This window comes from Saccostrea echinata, unplaced genomic scaffold, assembly GCF_033153115.1.
Source record: "Saccostrea echinata isolate AGI-Se365-2 ecotype Australia unplaced genomic scaffold, CSIRO_AGI_Sech_v1 ptg000033l, whole genome shotgun sequence".
NCBI classification, from domain to species: Eukaryota; Metazoa; Mollusca; class Bivalvia; order Ostreida; family Ostreidae; genus Saccostrea; species Saccostrea echinata.
Window position 1 is genome coordinate 11,089,161 of NW_026889782.1, and position 16,820 is coordinate 11,105,980.

At 31.7% G+C, this 16,820-nt stretch overlaps 1 protein-coding gene across 1 annotated transcript in view; it reads right to left on the reverse strand.

Moving 5' to 3' along the window:
- The window catches only part of LOC133198114 (dopamine beta-hydroxylase-like), a 31,815-nt gene extending 20,629 nt beyond the window's left edge, over positions 1 to 11,186 (reverse strand). The window contains exons 1-6 of the mRNA XM_061334259.1: positions 11,176 to 11,186; positions 9,880 to 10,072; positions 4,001 to 4,130; positions 2,486 to 2,584; positions 1,902 to 2,081; positions 1,484 to 1,641 (exon numbers count right to left, since the gene is read on the reverse strand). Of these exons, the coding sequence (XP_061190243.1) occupies positions 1,484 to 1,641; positions 1,902 to 2,081; positions 2,486 to 2,584; positions 4,001 to 4,130; positions 9,880 to 10,072; positions 11,176 to 11,186 (771 nt within the window). The remainder of the gene's footprint in view (positions 1 to 1,483; positions 1,642 to 1,901; positions 2,082 to 2,485; positions 2,585 to 4,000; positions 4,131 to 9,879; positions 10,073 to 11,175) is intronic.
- Positions 11,187 to 16,820: the final 5,634 nt, after the last annotated feature.

Consider the following 16,820-nt stretch of genomic DNA (forward strand, 5'->3'; position numbering starts at 1 on the left):
TAATACCAAAAAAAAGGTCTCTTCAGGTTTAAAAAAGATCTGGAAAAAACTTGCTTGTCGATACACCTTTATACACGTACAACTAGATGGACAGTTAATACCCTGTATAATGTTGATGAATGTGCAGACGAATTATGTGAGAATATGAGAATGACATTCACGTCAAGAAAAACTTAAAGTCTAATTCTAATTCTAAAAAAGTCTAATTTCCTTTTATTATTCTAATTTTTATAACCTACATTATAGTTTTGTTTTCAATTTGTACTAATCCAATGTACATGTGCTGTCACGGTAGCTCATTTGGAAGAACGCTTGCTCCGTGATCGGAAAGTCGTGTGTTCGAATCACGGTTGCGGGTCCTTCGGATGACAACTCAAAAACCGAGGCCCCGTGTCACGGTTGGCGTTGGCACGATAAAGAACCCTCACTGCCTAATGGCCCTGAGTGCCGATTAAAGGTCTGTATTTAAAGCCCATCACCGGAATATGGTGACATCTCTTTATGAGTGAAAAATTCTCGATAAAATCAATGTACATGTAAATTGTTACTTGTAAATAAAATATGCAAAACACATGCTTCTTTACAGAGTTATATTCCTTTCCAACCACGACATTAACGATTAACAGCAATGACCTCGCTCAATGATTTACTTGAATATTTTTCTTTTCTCTACTTAACAAGAATTTTTATTGTATAATTTAAAAATAAAGTATTTCCTTTAAAACACACGGGAAGAACTAAAAGATTCACATAAGCTGATTTAAAAAGATGAAAGGAACATAATCATTCGTTCGAGAGAGAATTAGTTTATAACACAGACCTTTCATCTCCTTCTTTAGACTCAATTTGCTGACGAACATCGTACCAAAACGTGCATTGAAAGTAGTTCGGTTTCTAAAGTTACCATTATATTATGGAAAATGAACAGAAAAATTTCTCTGTAGAAATGTATTAGTTCAAAGTGATGAAAGTGAGGAATATTGAATTATTAACACTTAAAACAAAATGGATTTATTAGCAGAATTGAAAAATTAGAACTAGATCTTCAGCCCAGTCACTAGCATTTTTTTTTAAAAAAGAGGGAGTCTACATGATCAAAAAAGGTCTCTGAGGCAATTGATTCTGATGCAGTATTTCTTTTTTTATTGAAGAATTTATGTAGTAGGAGGTTACTGTGTCATTACGAGCCACTCTAACATTTATTGACGAAAATGGGGACAGAAAGAGCCAAATTTATTTTATAAAAACTACCACCCAAGACGTCCACGACCCATTGATTCTCCATAAATTAAGCAGTAATGTATATTTTGCATTTTACGGAAAGAATGAAACGAGAAAAAAATCGAACGTCTTTAATTCAATCCGAAATAACAATGACATAAAATATTTCGTTTTTCTATTTCCCACCATAAAGGGACATTTAAACAATAAAAGTTTAATTTTAATACAAATAAAAAAAATAATATAAGATTGATCATTTTACCTGCAAAATTGCAGATTTAAATCCGTTTTGTCCGATCCGGAATCCTACATCTTTGTGAGCACATTCTCCGTGGGTCCCTACGGTCCAGCCTCCAATAATAGTCAGACATGAGTCGGGTACCATTCCACATATTGTAGGTACTGTTGTTTCATTAGTGACTTAACCAAAGCAAAGTTAGATAATTATAGAGAATATTTAATGTTGTACATGCTCTAAGGAATTAAACAAGATTTATAATTTGTAAGAGAAATTCTTTCTTTCACTTTCAATCCCAGAGACATTGGTTTCAATTACTCAATTTTTCAAATATCGATCTCTTGAACAAGAAATGCCATAAACTACATTCTAGAAATATTAAATTTTCTTTCTCTTTTAAACAACACACTTCGCACATTTTTGAACTTTTCTTTCCTCTCACCTGAATCGTCGCATCCATACAGAAGAATATGGTGCATGACGTATTCATTGTCAATGTTAGGTGTTGTTGCAATCAGATGATAGTCGCCATCATTAGGAAGTTCAAAGGTCATACAGAAGTAGCTGGTTTCATAAAAAGGTACTTTGGTTTCAGGATACCTTAATGTTATGTTCTTAACACCTACAAAAGTAAAAAAAAAAAAGGAAATATTTTATTTCTAATTTTTGTGCTTCAAATGCTCTTATCCAGACAATTAATTGCTGGTATCCATTTTGTTTCAAATTATACAATTCAAAAATATGTATGTGATTTAATGGATCTTATGACAAGATTCTCAGGTAAATTAATGCGTCTGTATTTAAAAGTAATGAGTATTATATTCTATACAGATGGTTATATCAGATATAGAAAGCAGGAATCTGTTTCAAAGTGAAGGACAGATTTTTCAATAAATACATTTCTAAATCCTTCTTTCTAATTTAACTTTTAAAAACATAAAAGCTACAACATTCTGATTGTACCTTACCAATCAATGGCAAATCGGATGACTTTAGTTCTATAAAATGAATTGCAAAAAAGCGTACCTGGTTGGTTGATGGCGTCACATTTGAAAGTTTCAAGTTCACACTGTACCCACGTGTTCTTTGACCTACAGAGTGAGCTGTTGAATGGTTCGCACACACCTATATGAAAAATTGATATCGTTAATCAAAGACTTACAAGTATAATACATACCTGAAATGTATATTTCATAACAGATAAAGAATGTGACATATACTTATCACAAAAATATAAAGACAAGCAATGATTTGCATAAAGAACAAATCTTGGTAAACTACAATTTATCTGCGAGAGTTATTCATGAATAGACGTTCCTTATTTTATCAACATCTGAAATTTTTAAGTAAAAACATTTTCTAATACAAGAATATCTCTTAAATTTAATTGTCAATTGGGATTAATGATTTTCTCGTGTACCTTTAACCTGAGGAAATATTGTTTCTGAGTTTACGGATCCATAAGTTTTTGAATTTGTAGCACTCATTGAATTCGTGACTGCTTATTTATTAAATATCAACTATAATTCTATGTTATTTTTTTCATTCCTTTGGTGTAATTCTATAAACTCTTAAGGACTAATGACCCTCTGCTCCAAATTTCACGAAAATTTTTAAACTTCCCTATACTGATTTTCATCAAGAGCTATAGAATCAAAATCAAATGAAAAATAGTATGAGGTATGAAGCGCTGCTTATTTTTCAGAAATGATTTTTATGTCAGATCATAATATGAAGAATTTTTAACACAGAGATTAGGAAGAGTAATAATTTATTATCACAACTTTAAAATAGAAATATGCGGTGTATATGAAAATAACATTCAGTGTTATACTACTAAATTCATATTAGAAATCATAATGAAACTCCTAAGTCAGAATATCACAATGTTAAATGTGGTTGTAAGAAAACAATACATCTGTTAGCAAGAGTTATCTTATAAATATTTTTTCATTAGAAAAAAATGTAATACTAATAAAAAATCTACATTTGGTGCTTGATACATTAAACCATTTTTAAAATGATCGTTAAAAAGATAGAACTTATTCAATTTTAAAGGGTTTTAAAACTGGATTTAATTTTTTTTTGTCAAACATAATACAACAATTTGAAAAGTACAGTCAAAGGAAATATAAGGTAATGTAATAAAACAATTTGAAAAGTACAGTCAAAGGAAATATAAGGTAATGTTTCCATCATATGTTAAGTTTGATCGAATTGACTGCTCAAAGGTCTGTATAATTAAACTCTGATAAAGTAAACTATGAGTAATACTAGGATATTTTATTTGGAAAGTTATCTCTCTTATCAGAGGGTCGGTTCCCCTTCGTTCTCTCTTATATTGATATATGAAGCATACTTCTATCTCGAGACAACAATATAACAGAACACTTAATTCCGTTTAGCTTATGAAAAATATTTATTGTAACATCTAGTAGCACTATATTACGCTTTATCATGCTCCAAATTGAGATAAATTCCAAGAAGAGAAAATGATCGCAAAATACTGCTAGTATTTCAAACAAGAAGAGGCTTTCATACCAGGATGAGAAATTGCATTTTTATCCGGAATAGCGTATTCCCGCCATATGCAGCACGGGTCACCAAGTTCTTCTGCATTGGTTTTACCGTCACCGTCCGAGTCCTTCCGACACAACTCATGCGTCCATGCCTTAAATTTCGAAATATTCAATAAATTAAAGGCTTTTTGATATCATTGACAGCTGCTTTTCCAATAAAAATGGAAATCGTAAGTTTACTTACCTTGTCATTGGTCATTTGCAAAATTATTTTATTAAAAACATTCCGATTGTATACACAGGTACTCTGAAGTTGACATTAAAAATGCTTGAGTTTCTGATTGACAATATCTATATGTGGTTTTTGGAGACCAGGTCTTCCAACAATCTATTGGAATTGCCATGTGTACAGTTTGCACACCGTTATTTGCAGACCTATTTTTGTATTCATATGAAACAGAATTTGTTCAAAATCTTATACGTGAAAAGAAGAAATCACTTTCGATACGACATACACTGGTGAGCTTGTAATAAAATATACAACACAGTCCGAAACATCTGTTTCATGTTTGGATATTTTACTAGAGAAAGACGTTAATGGTAATCTAACAACCAAGCATTATGATAAACATGAAGACTTTAAATTTTCAATCGTCAGTTTCCCTTACTCATGCAGCAATATACCTTCGTCACCTGCATACGGGGTTTACATCTCTCATTTGATTCAATACGCAAGAGCATGCTCTACATATGAACAATTTCTAAAACTAGTAAAGTTATTGACAAACAAGATGATGAAACAAGAATATCAGCAGTCTCATTTAAAGTCGTCATTTCGTAAGTTGTATGGGTGATACAATGACTTAGTTAGCAAATGAAATTTATCATTATGTCAAGTGCTGAGTGACGTTTTTCATACTAATTGTTAGGCCATTATTTACACACTGAATTGTCGACGGATTTTCCCGTTATTTCCCGATCATGACAAAGAGCACACGGCGGGTGTGACCGGTCGGTAGGGGATGCTCACTCCTCCATGGCACCTAATCCCACAACTGATGTTTTTCAGGTCCGTGTTTTCTCTGCTCCATAATTTGTATTATTAAATGAACTTTTGAGCTTGAATACTGTTCGTTATCTCCATATATCCCCCCCTCCCCAATTAAAATTAAATTAAATAAAGTTTATTTTAAAAATAATTTAAAACTAATTGTTCAAACTTAAAGCGTATGTTTTTAAATACATATATAACTTAACGTTTAAGATATGCACAGAGTGAGGGTTTTGTGTTTGGTAATTATAGAATTAAGGATAAATAACACAAACAAACTTTTTTTCAGAAATCAGCAATAGTTCTATTGAATTTATTTTTAAATTGGTAACCCGAATAATGTTTGCCAGGTATAGTGGAAGATTTTTACAAGATTTTGTCATCAGGTGAAAAAGTTGTGGAAAATTTTGTATGAAATTTGTATGAAATTATATAAAAAGCGACACAAAGTCACATTTCTAATCACCAAAGGACACTTGCGATTTCTTTATATTTTAGGGATTTATTATTCATGTCATTTCTAATCAAAATAAGACAAAAGATATATATCAATCCATGCATCAAATTTTTGTTTGTGTTAAGTACCCTTAAGATAGAGAATATTTCCCAAAAATATGGAGAAGACCAAAACTTTTGTCTTACATTTTCAGTTAAAATAAATGCATTCTCTTAATTATTAAACTTCAAAAGGTACTTCACTACAACCTTTAACATTTTAATTCAAAACGACAGGTTTTGGAGTTTTTGAATGATTCATGTGAAACATATTTAACAGTTTTGAAATCAAACTAGATGAATGTATAATATTAGATAAATGGTGATGAAAATAGTTTAAATAGGGACGGGTTAAAATGAAAAGCCACTGCCTTCTTATCCTGGGTCGAGTTAATATGTACTCTTATCATCCGAACATTGTTTTTTAATTTAATGCATCTCATCGATATTTCTATGGGAAGGTTTTTCACATGCTATTCTCAATTTACTTTTCAAACCTTTAAAGTTTTGTTTTTTCTCTTCTGTGTCACAATGATTTCTTTATTTACGTTTTGTGTACGATTACGGTTTATGCACACTCCCGTCTTTTAATTTCCAAGTGTTTTCAAATTGTTAATATTCATATGGAAATTTTAATGGGGTTTCACCTACCCGTTCCTCATTCCACTCATTCTATATTTAAATTTTTCTTTATTTCAATTGCTGTTCTGTGTCACTGCGGTTTTATTAGTTACTTTTTGTGCACCATTACAGTACAAAACTTTGTTGAAATTCTAATTCGGTGTCACCTTGATTTTATTTTTATGAAGTGATTGAGTACGGATATTTTTGGATAATTATTTGCAATAGGGTGATTTATCTTTTTTTTTTTTTTTCTTTTTTTCTTTATAAAAAAAAGAATAAATACAGGTAAACAAGTTGACAAAACCGCATCTAAAGGCAGGCAGAGATTGACACTGTTCAGAATAATTGTCGAAAGTTTATCAAATAAATTATGAATTGAAGTATATGACTAAGTGAAAATGCTTTTATTCATAGTACTACTTTTTGTTACCAAATGTCGCCAAGAAGCTGAAATTAGTTTTTTTTTTTCAACGAAGGAGTTGCACTAAAGGACATATGGCCATCCACCAAATTGTTTAAGATTGACTTTTCGATGCCCCATTATTTTATTGTCAGTGAGATCTGGTTTATTCATTTAATATCATTTTAAATCCAAATGTTAGTTAAAACAAATAACTTATTTTCATAAACTGTACGTACATGTAAATACAAGTACAATATATAATGTGAATGAAATAATGTATTTATGCGAAATATATAATTGCGGTATTTAAAGCATTATATGCAGATACATGTTGTTGAGCATTTTTGTCACAAGGCAGTCAATAGAAATGAAATAAGAAGAAAGCAAGCAATAATCCTACTCAAACGTCAAAAGAAACAATAAAAACTGAGATCAGAGGAAACATAGACCTTTCAAAAAAAAAAAAAAAAAAATCAATGTATTAAAAGTACTGGAAGCAGGCCTTTAACATTGCAAAGTGCGAGTTAAGAATATTCTGAAAACACTCCTCTTCACCCTTACGTAATCAAGTATCAAATGTTTGCATGTCTACTTCTTAAAACAATTGTGTCCCTTCCGAAATAAAAAAAAAATTGCCTTTCGCACTTCTTATATATTCTAAGGAAGAGCATTTATTATCATATTAATTTGCAGCATATTTACACTTTTGAAAATCTGTTCCATTCATCATGGGTATTTTTCTGCATTTGTTTTATGTATCATGCCTACTTCTTAAAACAATTGTGTCCCTTCCGAAATAAAAAAAAAATTGCCTTTCGCACTTCTTATATATTCTAAGGAAGAGCATTTATTATCATATTAATTTGCAGCATATTTACACTTTTGAAAATCTGTTCTATTTATCATGGGTATTTTTCTGCATTTGTTTTATGTATTATGATAATGAGATCTAAATCTAGAATAATCATGTCCTTATAGCTATTCCCTAATTTTTTCACTCAGAAAAATTATTCAGAATGAGATCACTCTAGGCTCTTAATTTGATTGATAATTGAAAAATTTAGGTCTGCAATCTTAGGGACAAGCTGTATGAAAATGATTATTATTCTACTTTCTTCATTGAACTCTTGATATTTAGGTAATTTTCACGGCTCATTGCTCTCTTTTAATTAATCTTTTTATGAAAGCCAATCTAAATAATAAAGCCGAAGTATAATGCGTTGTATTTCAATCTAAATTATCTAAACATTTTTATTCGTTGGATCTAAAATCTAAAAGAGTATGTAAATATTACATAAGGATTTATAACGCTAGCGTCCAAGGGCACTTGCAAATGATTTTTAAAAAATCAACAGGAATATATACGAATACCGAAAGTGCCAGCGAGACCAGCGTGGCGCAGTGGTCAGAGTGTTTGCTTTGGAGCTGCGGAGTAAGGAGTTGATCCTACTCTACTGTGGGACATGGAGACCAGTTTTATGGATGAGACCGTATAAACCGAGGTCCCGTGACGCAGTAGGTGCTGGCACGAAAAAGATCCCCCCACTGCTCAAAGGCTATAAGTGCCGAGGACAGGTCTATATTTGCAGCCCTCCATCGGCAAGTGGTGGCATCTCAATATGAGTTCAAAAATTTCTGAAGAGACGTTAAACAACCACAAAAACAAACAAATAAACAAACGAAAACCAAATAAGAAAATTATATCATTGAACTTTTGGTAAAACATGATCTGAAATTCTTCCAATGTAAGTTTATAATAGTTAGTTTGTTGAAATTTCATTCTGGAAATACTTTGGAGATTTAGAGATTAAATATATGTTGAATTCTAAACCAGTGAGGTTATTTTTTGGAATTCACATGTGAATATGAATATACATGAATATTCAGTTCATTTTATCCATGTAAAATTACACAGAATGCCATGATTATACACATATAAAGCACAACAGATAGAAAACAGACATTAGCTCAGCACTATGCAACTTGATGAAGATGATTGATTGATTATTGTATGTTGTTTAACTGAGTCGACATGAATGGAAGTAACTATTGTTGATAATACGTCGTTGATATATTTAAATGTCGAGTTGAAGACCACAGCAAGTGTTTTCCTCTTCTCATGTATAAGAATATTTTGAATAAATCCTGTTTCATATAAATACAAAAATAAGTAATCGAATAATTGGGCGCAATTAGCATCTTCCATATTGGAAATAAATAAATATCAGGCAAATGGAAACACACTGTATACCTTTTATTATCAAAGAATGGAATATGTAAGTCTGTTGTCTGTTATCATATCTATAAAATAATTTGATAATTTTGTTGGGTAGAAATTCATGGTCCAACAGCAGAAATATAAATCAGGGACCTATATACTAACGAGATAGGTAACTATCGCGATACCTCGTAAGTTGCGGGATTTCCTAAGTCAATTTTAATTAAATATATCTCTTTTGATATCAAATATTTCAGAATAAAATCTTAATTTATCTGTCAAAAAATTATTCAAGATTTGTTATTAGCGCTGTTTTTACTCCTTATCTTAGAAGTAATTACGTTTATTTAAAAATCAGTGCGTGCCCCTGATCGGTCGTATTTTCGAGAAATCGCCGATTTTGATGGTTGTTTACTTAATATCTAAATTATCTTAAAACATGTGCTTTTAAATTTATTAAATATCCATTCCGATACACAAAAAGAACAGATTACATTAATCAGAAAACAAGCTTTTTACTAGGGAAAAAAAGTAGTTCGAAAAACTTGCAGTGTTGTGTGTGCCGTTTTGGGTAAATAAACATGGCGCTGAAGGAGTTGCCTATCCCGTTAGTATATAGGTCCCTGTATAGATCTAATTCAGGGTTATCATATTAATAATATAGTTTTTATAACTTTTATCTTTAAAGCTGTTTTTTTTTCAATTTTCAAGGAACAGCATCGATGCAACACATATATTTACTGTATTTACTAGACACTAAATCAATTTCATTCGATAAAATATATTTGAAAAAGTTTTGTATAGAATGAGGTGACAGGATATATCTGATATAGTGTTCTATAGATCTAGTTGATAAAATGTATTTGGTGAGGTGCAGTCTCTCACTGTTTATTTTGTGCTCTGAAGTCAATTGATTTTTTTCTTCTTTTTTCTGTTGTGATATTTAAAGATGAACAGAAGATTTACATTTCTACAGCCATGATTTTGCTTTCAGCCTAACTCGGTTGAAATGAGAAGTGGAAGTGAATCAGGTTTGAAATAGGTTTTTAAATCTCTACCCGTCACATTTTGAAAAGCCTCATTAGATACATTCCTGTCTTAAATGATTACCTTTCCAACAGCATCAAAATCTTCGCCAAAAGGATTCCTTGATCCGCCCCCTTGTTCATTCCTGTGACCTACTCCATGCCAGAGATAATTCGGCTTACAGGGATGTGGTACAGAATCTCCATTTGGTATTTTCGATTGAAAATACTTGAAACTTAGTGAACACGTGAAGAGCAAGCAAATGCATATAAATATCCTGTAAAAGGAAAAATTAAAAATTCAAATAAATCATATGAACAGGCAAAAACAAGAAAGTTTTTTTAAAGAAATCATATCACTTTATCAATATTCCAACAAATTTCTTACAGAAAAGGTTCATTTTTACCTAAAATTCTTTGTACTTTACTTAATTTAAACACAATTCTTTTAGGAATGCATTATAAAGAATTCCACAGAGAAATAGAATGTATTTTGTAAAAAAAAAAAAAAAAAAAAAAAAAAAAAAAAAAAAAAAAAAACTTATACTCTTGCATGTAAAACCTTACAGATTATTTAAAAGAGTACATATTTGAAAACAATTCATTGGAAGAAATCCCCTTGTAAATTGAAGGGAAAGAAATCATTATACTTAAATAAATAAATAAATTTGCAAAGCAAAGACTTTGATAACATATTGTTTCTAGTATGTTATTCTAGTATGACAACATGTCATCAAAGTAACATATAGTTTATGATATCTGACGTTAACTTTGATCTTCAAAATATGCTAAAATAAATAAACATTAAGTATTTCATTTTAAGTTAATGAGTTGCTTTATTTGACAAAATATTGACACTCTCTATATTTGTTTCCACTGATACCTCAATTTTTTCAATATAGAATAGATTTTGGACTGCATGTATAAAATTTTGCGAATTAGTTGAAGTGTTACATGGATTCACAGCTAAATTCTAGGTTGCCATATTTGCAATTTAAATAAGGTCAAAGTACTAGAGGATTAGAGTCTAGAGGACATTTTTTTGCATAGCGAGAAGCAATTTTTTAATGTCCCAATAGAAATAGCTATAACAACCGATAAAGAATAAATTGTTAGCGATATTCAAATTTTGTCGATCTCAGAACTCTCGCTCATCATGCCAAAATTGAATCCTCAGTAAAAAGCCTAGCTTATTCGGTAGGATAATTCAAGCTGAAGTCGCCATTTATAGGATAACTGCATAAAAACAACAGCTTGAAACGTATAAAGCATTTATATTAAATGTCTAAACAAGTAAGATGGAGTAAAATCAATGATTTAAAATTAAATAATTATTCATTTATCAAATTATACTAATCTACATTTGAAAGGTAAGACTTACTCTTTTGCCATCCTGAATCAGTCACTTTTAATTTTTACACTGGGGTTTTAAATATGAATTGATCTGCAGGTTTAATTGACGATCACGAGGTCTCTTTAAATGTATTAGGGTATAAAAAGTCGCCGACAAGTTTGTCAGCAATGTTCTCTCTCTCTCTCTCTCTCTCTCTCTCTCTCTATCTCTCTCTCTCACACAATCGATCAATCGATCTATCTATCGATCTATTGATCGATCGATAGATAGCTCTTCAAGCTTTATGGCATTTGATTTTGCATTTATATCCCGATAGATGTTTAAATAATTATGATACCTTATTATCTGAAGTTAACTTTTCCCACGAAACAACTGAATGCTATACATACATTAAAATAATTTAAAGTACAGGAGAATGTTCATAAAAATATGACTACATTGGTTTCATTTTTTCCAAGATAACATCATATTATTTAGGGAAACTCCCTAATGACAAGTATGTGATACTTGTTGAATCTAGTATCATATTGTGGTTCTTATTAATCACCCGATTTAGGAGTAATGTCTATTTTTATTTAAAACCTGTTCTTCGGATCATGTTGCACAACTTGTAATATTTCAAGATATTCACTCAATAACTTGTCTGTTTCTTGATTAATATATCTATCACAATTTATCATTTTCTTAATAATTTGAAAACATATTATACAATATGTTACTCATCCAAGTATTATTCTACTTTCTCCCCTTGTTATTTAAAGAAAGTTTTTCAGAGAGAGAGAGAGAGAGAGAGAGAGAGAGAGAGAAGAAATTATACACCTATCCTTTATACCTATATTTCTTTGTGAAGAACGTCGCACACTCGATTCCCGCCCAACATTTTACAAACAACTATCAAACGCTAAGTATTGATTACGACTTTTAGATTCTAAAACGAAATTGACACACACTTGCAAGTTTTATAGAATTTGTTGGCGGTAATGGTTCTAGCATCGTCTCAAGCCACGGTCCGGAGTCCGCATATAACTATCTCCTACCCGTGGCTGATTGATCATAAAAAGTGACATCACAATCTTGAAGATTTACGCCTCTGTATTGTGACGTCATGTTCATCCAATGACAATATTTGTTTCCATCGCAATTGAAATCAACAACTGACATCAACAGTTGACAAGAAATGTTTCGTCTTCTGCAATTGTGTATTGAAAGGTCCCGTCAAAGTTCATCATCAGACTATGCTGTACTCGCATTGGTCAATATTTTAATGAGCTGCGAAATATTTTCTTCTCATTCAACCACGACTAGAATGGGAGAGGAACGTACATTTTGGCCGTAGTTTGCATCGATGTGGTCCTAATTGCATAATATCGATACAAATATAAAACAGGAAAATATGAGGCGCCGCTTTGGTATTTATTGCCATTTAGTGATATCGCCTTTTCGAATAGATGATATCACCTATACGAATAGGTGATATCAGCTATACGAATAGGTGATATCACCTACTCGAATAAATGATATCACTCATTCAAATTGAATAGCTGATATCCTCTACTCAAATAGGTGATATCACTTATTCGAATAGGTGATATCACTTATTCGAATGGATGATATCACGTATTGGAAATGAATAGGTGATATCACCTATTCGAACAGTATTCAGGCTCAAAAGTCCATCAAGCAATACAAAATAGGAGCAGAGCAAACACAGACCTCCAAACATCAGAGGTGAGATCAGGTGCCACGAAGGAGTGAACATCCCCTGCCGACCGGTCACACCCGCCGTGTGCTCCTTGTCATTATCGGGAAATATCTGAAAAATCCGTCGACAACTCAGTGTGTAAATAATGGCCTAACAATTTGTATGAAAAAAGTCAGTCAGCATTAAACTCAATGATAAATTGTATTTGCTGACAAAGTCATTGCATCGATCATAGAACTTACGAAATGATGACTTTAAACGAGACAGCTGACATTCTTGTTTCAACAACTTGTTTGCCAATAATTTACCTCGTTTTAGCAATTGTACATACGTACAGCACGCTCTTCGTATCGAATCAATTGATGAAGGTATATTGCTGCATAATTAAGGGAAGTTGACGATTGAAAAGTTAAAGTCATCACGTTTATCATAAAGCTTGGTTGTTAGATTACCATTAACGTCTTTTTCAAGTAAAATATCCAAATATGAAACAGATGTGTCAGACTCTGTGGTACCTTTTATCTCAAGCTAACCAGGATATATCGTATCGACATAAGAATTGAAAAATCTATTGTTAATTGACAATACGTAGTCGATATATCTTAATGTCGAGTTGAAGGCCACGGCAAGTGTTTTCTTCTCTTCACGTACAAGATTTTGGATAAATTCTGCTTCATATAAATACAAAAAAGATCTACTAATAACGGGGCGCAATTGGTACCCATGGGAATTCCAATAGATTGTTGGAAGACTTGGTCTCCAAAAACCAGATAGATATTGTCAATCAGAAACCCAAGCATCTTTTTAATGTCAACTTCAGAGTACTAGTGTGTACAATCAGAATGTTTTTAACAAAATAATTTTGCAAATGACCAATGACAAGATAAGTAAATTTAAGAGTTCCATTTTTATTGAAAAAGCAGCTGTCAATGATATCAAAAAGCCTGGACTTTAATTAATCGTGGGGAATGGTTGTGTATAAGGTTGACAAGTCGTAAGTTTTTAAGTTGTTGATTTTGGTAAAATCTTGCGATTTCAAATTTTCCAAAAGTTCCGTAGAATTTTTAAATCTCCACATCTGATTTACACCACTTCTCGAATATATTGTTGCACAGTACTCTTGAAGTTTCTCCTTCACTAATGTTAATATCTCAGTAAGGAGTAAAGAAAGAGGTTTGGTTGAACATTTACTGGAACCCGCTATGTATCTTTGTTTGTAAGGATTTTATGAAGCTTCGGAATCCATTGTAAATATGGTAATTCAAATTCATTTTGGTTGTTTGGAATAATAAAAATATTCAAAACTGACATATGATTTTGAAGAATTTCTTCCTTAGAAAGGGAACTATGAGTATAAGTTGGATTACCACTTGTAGAATTAAATCAAAGTTCCTCTAATTTACATTTAATATAATGAGCCTTACAAACAAAGACAATGTTGTTTCCTGCTTTGTCAGCAGGGACCAGTACGTACTGATCATGTAATCTATCGAATTCTTTTTTCACCTCTGGATTATTGAAACAGAAGGATAGATGGTTCTCATATTGCCCTTCAATCTTTTTATGCGCGATCTTAACATACATCTGATACATTTAATCCATTCTGACAAAGTGTCAAGGTCTTCTTTTTCATGTCTGGCCCATCGCCTGACGTAGTCCTCTACAGAATCCATAATATTTATGAAATTCGGACGCCAGTTGAAGGATCGGGGTTCCCTATATTTTGGACCTTTTAAAATTAGTGATCTAAGGTCCTCATTATTAACTATATTTACGTCACCAGTAATAACGTGTCCAGTAGGACTATAGTTATAGGGTGAAGAAGAACATGAACATGATGGAGGATTATGTTTCAGATATTCGATATCCAGGCCCTGTAAAGTTTTCTTGTAATTAAAAAGTTTTGCAGCAATAGTCGATGTATATTTGTAGGAAATACAAGATGTAGTCTTTAACTTGAAATACGGTTAAATACAAGAATGGACCCTTCTGTGATTAAGAATATTACTTATATTAACCGCGCCAATTCCTTTCTTGGTATATTGAAGTTTAAGGGAAAAAATGGATTGTTTTTGCTGTATTTTCCTCAGTACAACGTGGTAGTTTAAAAAGCCTATGATTTGCAATATCCATATTACAACAATAAATAATGAATGCTTCCTTCCTCAAGACTATCTTGATTTCCATTGGAACCAAGCAAATTCGGGCTGCCCCGTTTTCCCCTGTAATTGAGCCCGAGACGTTTAAATACCTTATGGTATCGACCCCTGTAAAGTTATATAAAGGATGAATCGTTTAAACGTCCTAGTCTGACTCCCCGATAATTTACAAAAAAAATAAATTAAAGATTTTCTACATATTTTTGCCTCAATCTCTCCATCAAATATTGTAGTTTATTAATTACAATTTCAATTTTTACTTCCTTGTGCTGTAATTAGATATTTATGTTGTTAATATAGCAAAGGTATGTTGTTTATATCGATTTCTCATAGACTTTATGCCGCACCTCCATTTTGCAAGGCCATTTTATATATGAGCGTATGGATGTATCAAGTTGTCGTAAATACTGTCAATGTAAAAAGTTATACTAGTCCTTTACATTCATGAAAGAAATTGAAACAGTCTTGCACTCATTTGTTATTTTCCAAAAAGATGCAAAATCTAGGGTGCAGGCATCCATAGTAAGAGCACGTTGTTTACAAATTTTAACCCGTCTTTGACCTCATGAATAACAAAGCACTGAACACGTGACTCAAATCCATTCACTTTCACGCTTTGAGCACACCTATGCGACATTGTGTCTAGTGTCAGCGAGCCATCGATAGTCAAATCATTTTTCAAATGAGTAATTAAAATTCTGGAAGAAAACTTTTTTATGATTAAGATGTGTTAAGATTTTCAGTCAATTTTGTTTGATTTTTTTTTCGGTATCTATCAATTTATATTGAAGTCCTGTAGAGGAGAGCTTGCACTTACTGCTTGTGTCTCATAAATACAGAATTCTAAAATTTAAATTACTGTGGGTAATTGGGTATATATTATACATTTGCCCTTGTTCCTAAATATACATCAGCGCTCCATCCATTGACTTGGAAGATATGAATTTTTTTTTTCAGTTTAAAACTGTCATTAATTTTATAGTCAATTATTTGAAAAACACAAATTCATCATATCTTTAGAAAAATAGGTTGTTTTGTACAAGTGCACAGATGCATACTTCCAATAGAAGAAACCTTCATGGAAAGAAATTTGAAGTACGGGGCGCTCAAAAACCTGTGTATCGGATGAAAAGTCACTGGATGAATACATTTGCACAAAAAACACCCCTAATTTGAAGAGAAACAAGCTTTAGGTTTCTTCTGAAGCAAATACTATAATTTTTTACATCGGCACAAAATTTCACAATTTTTTTTAGATCATGTAAAAAGAGTCCATGATTACAGGTATTTTTAAAGCATTATGTTTAAAAGCAAAAACATGCATTTGTATGACCCTTTCACATGCCCGATCAACGTAGATGTTAGTAAAAAAAATCAGTCGAATGAAAAAAGGCGTTAAAAATACCTACGAGTGAGTTTTATTTATCTTACTACAGGGAGAGGCTTTGTTAAAATCAAGAAGTACAGGAGTGGATTTCTACGATTAATGAACTCCTAAATGAGGTAGATCATATTAACTTGTCTGGCATAAATAAACAGGATTTTTTGAAACAATACAATTTGGACTGTACAAAGTACAATGCAATTTGGACAGTACAAAGTTTGACGTTAAACTGACGTTTAATTGACGTTTAAATTTTCACTTTCTTAACTATCTATTTTTTATACACCGAGTGTACTTTATATCATAATTCAACCGCTTACGTGTGTTTGTTGAAGCACTCGGATTTTGCAAAATTATGTATATGTATGAAAAATTCTTAATTATGTAATAAACTTAAATGGATTAATTATCTCTTTCCAAAAAAGAA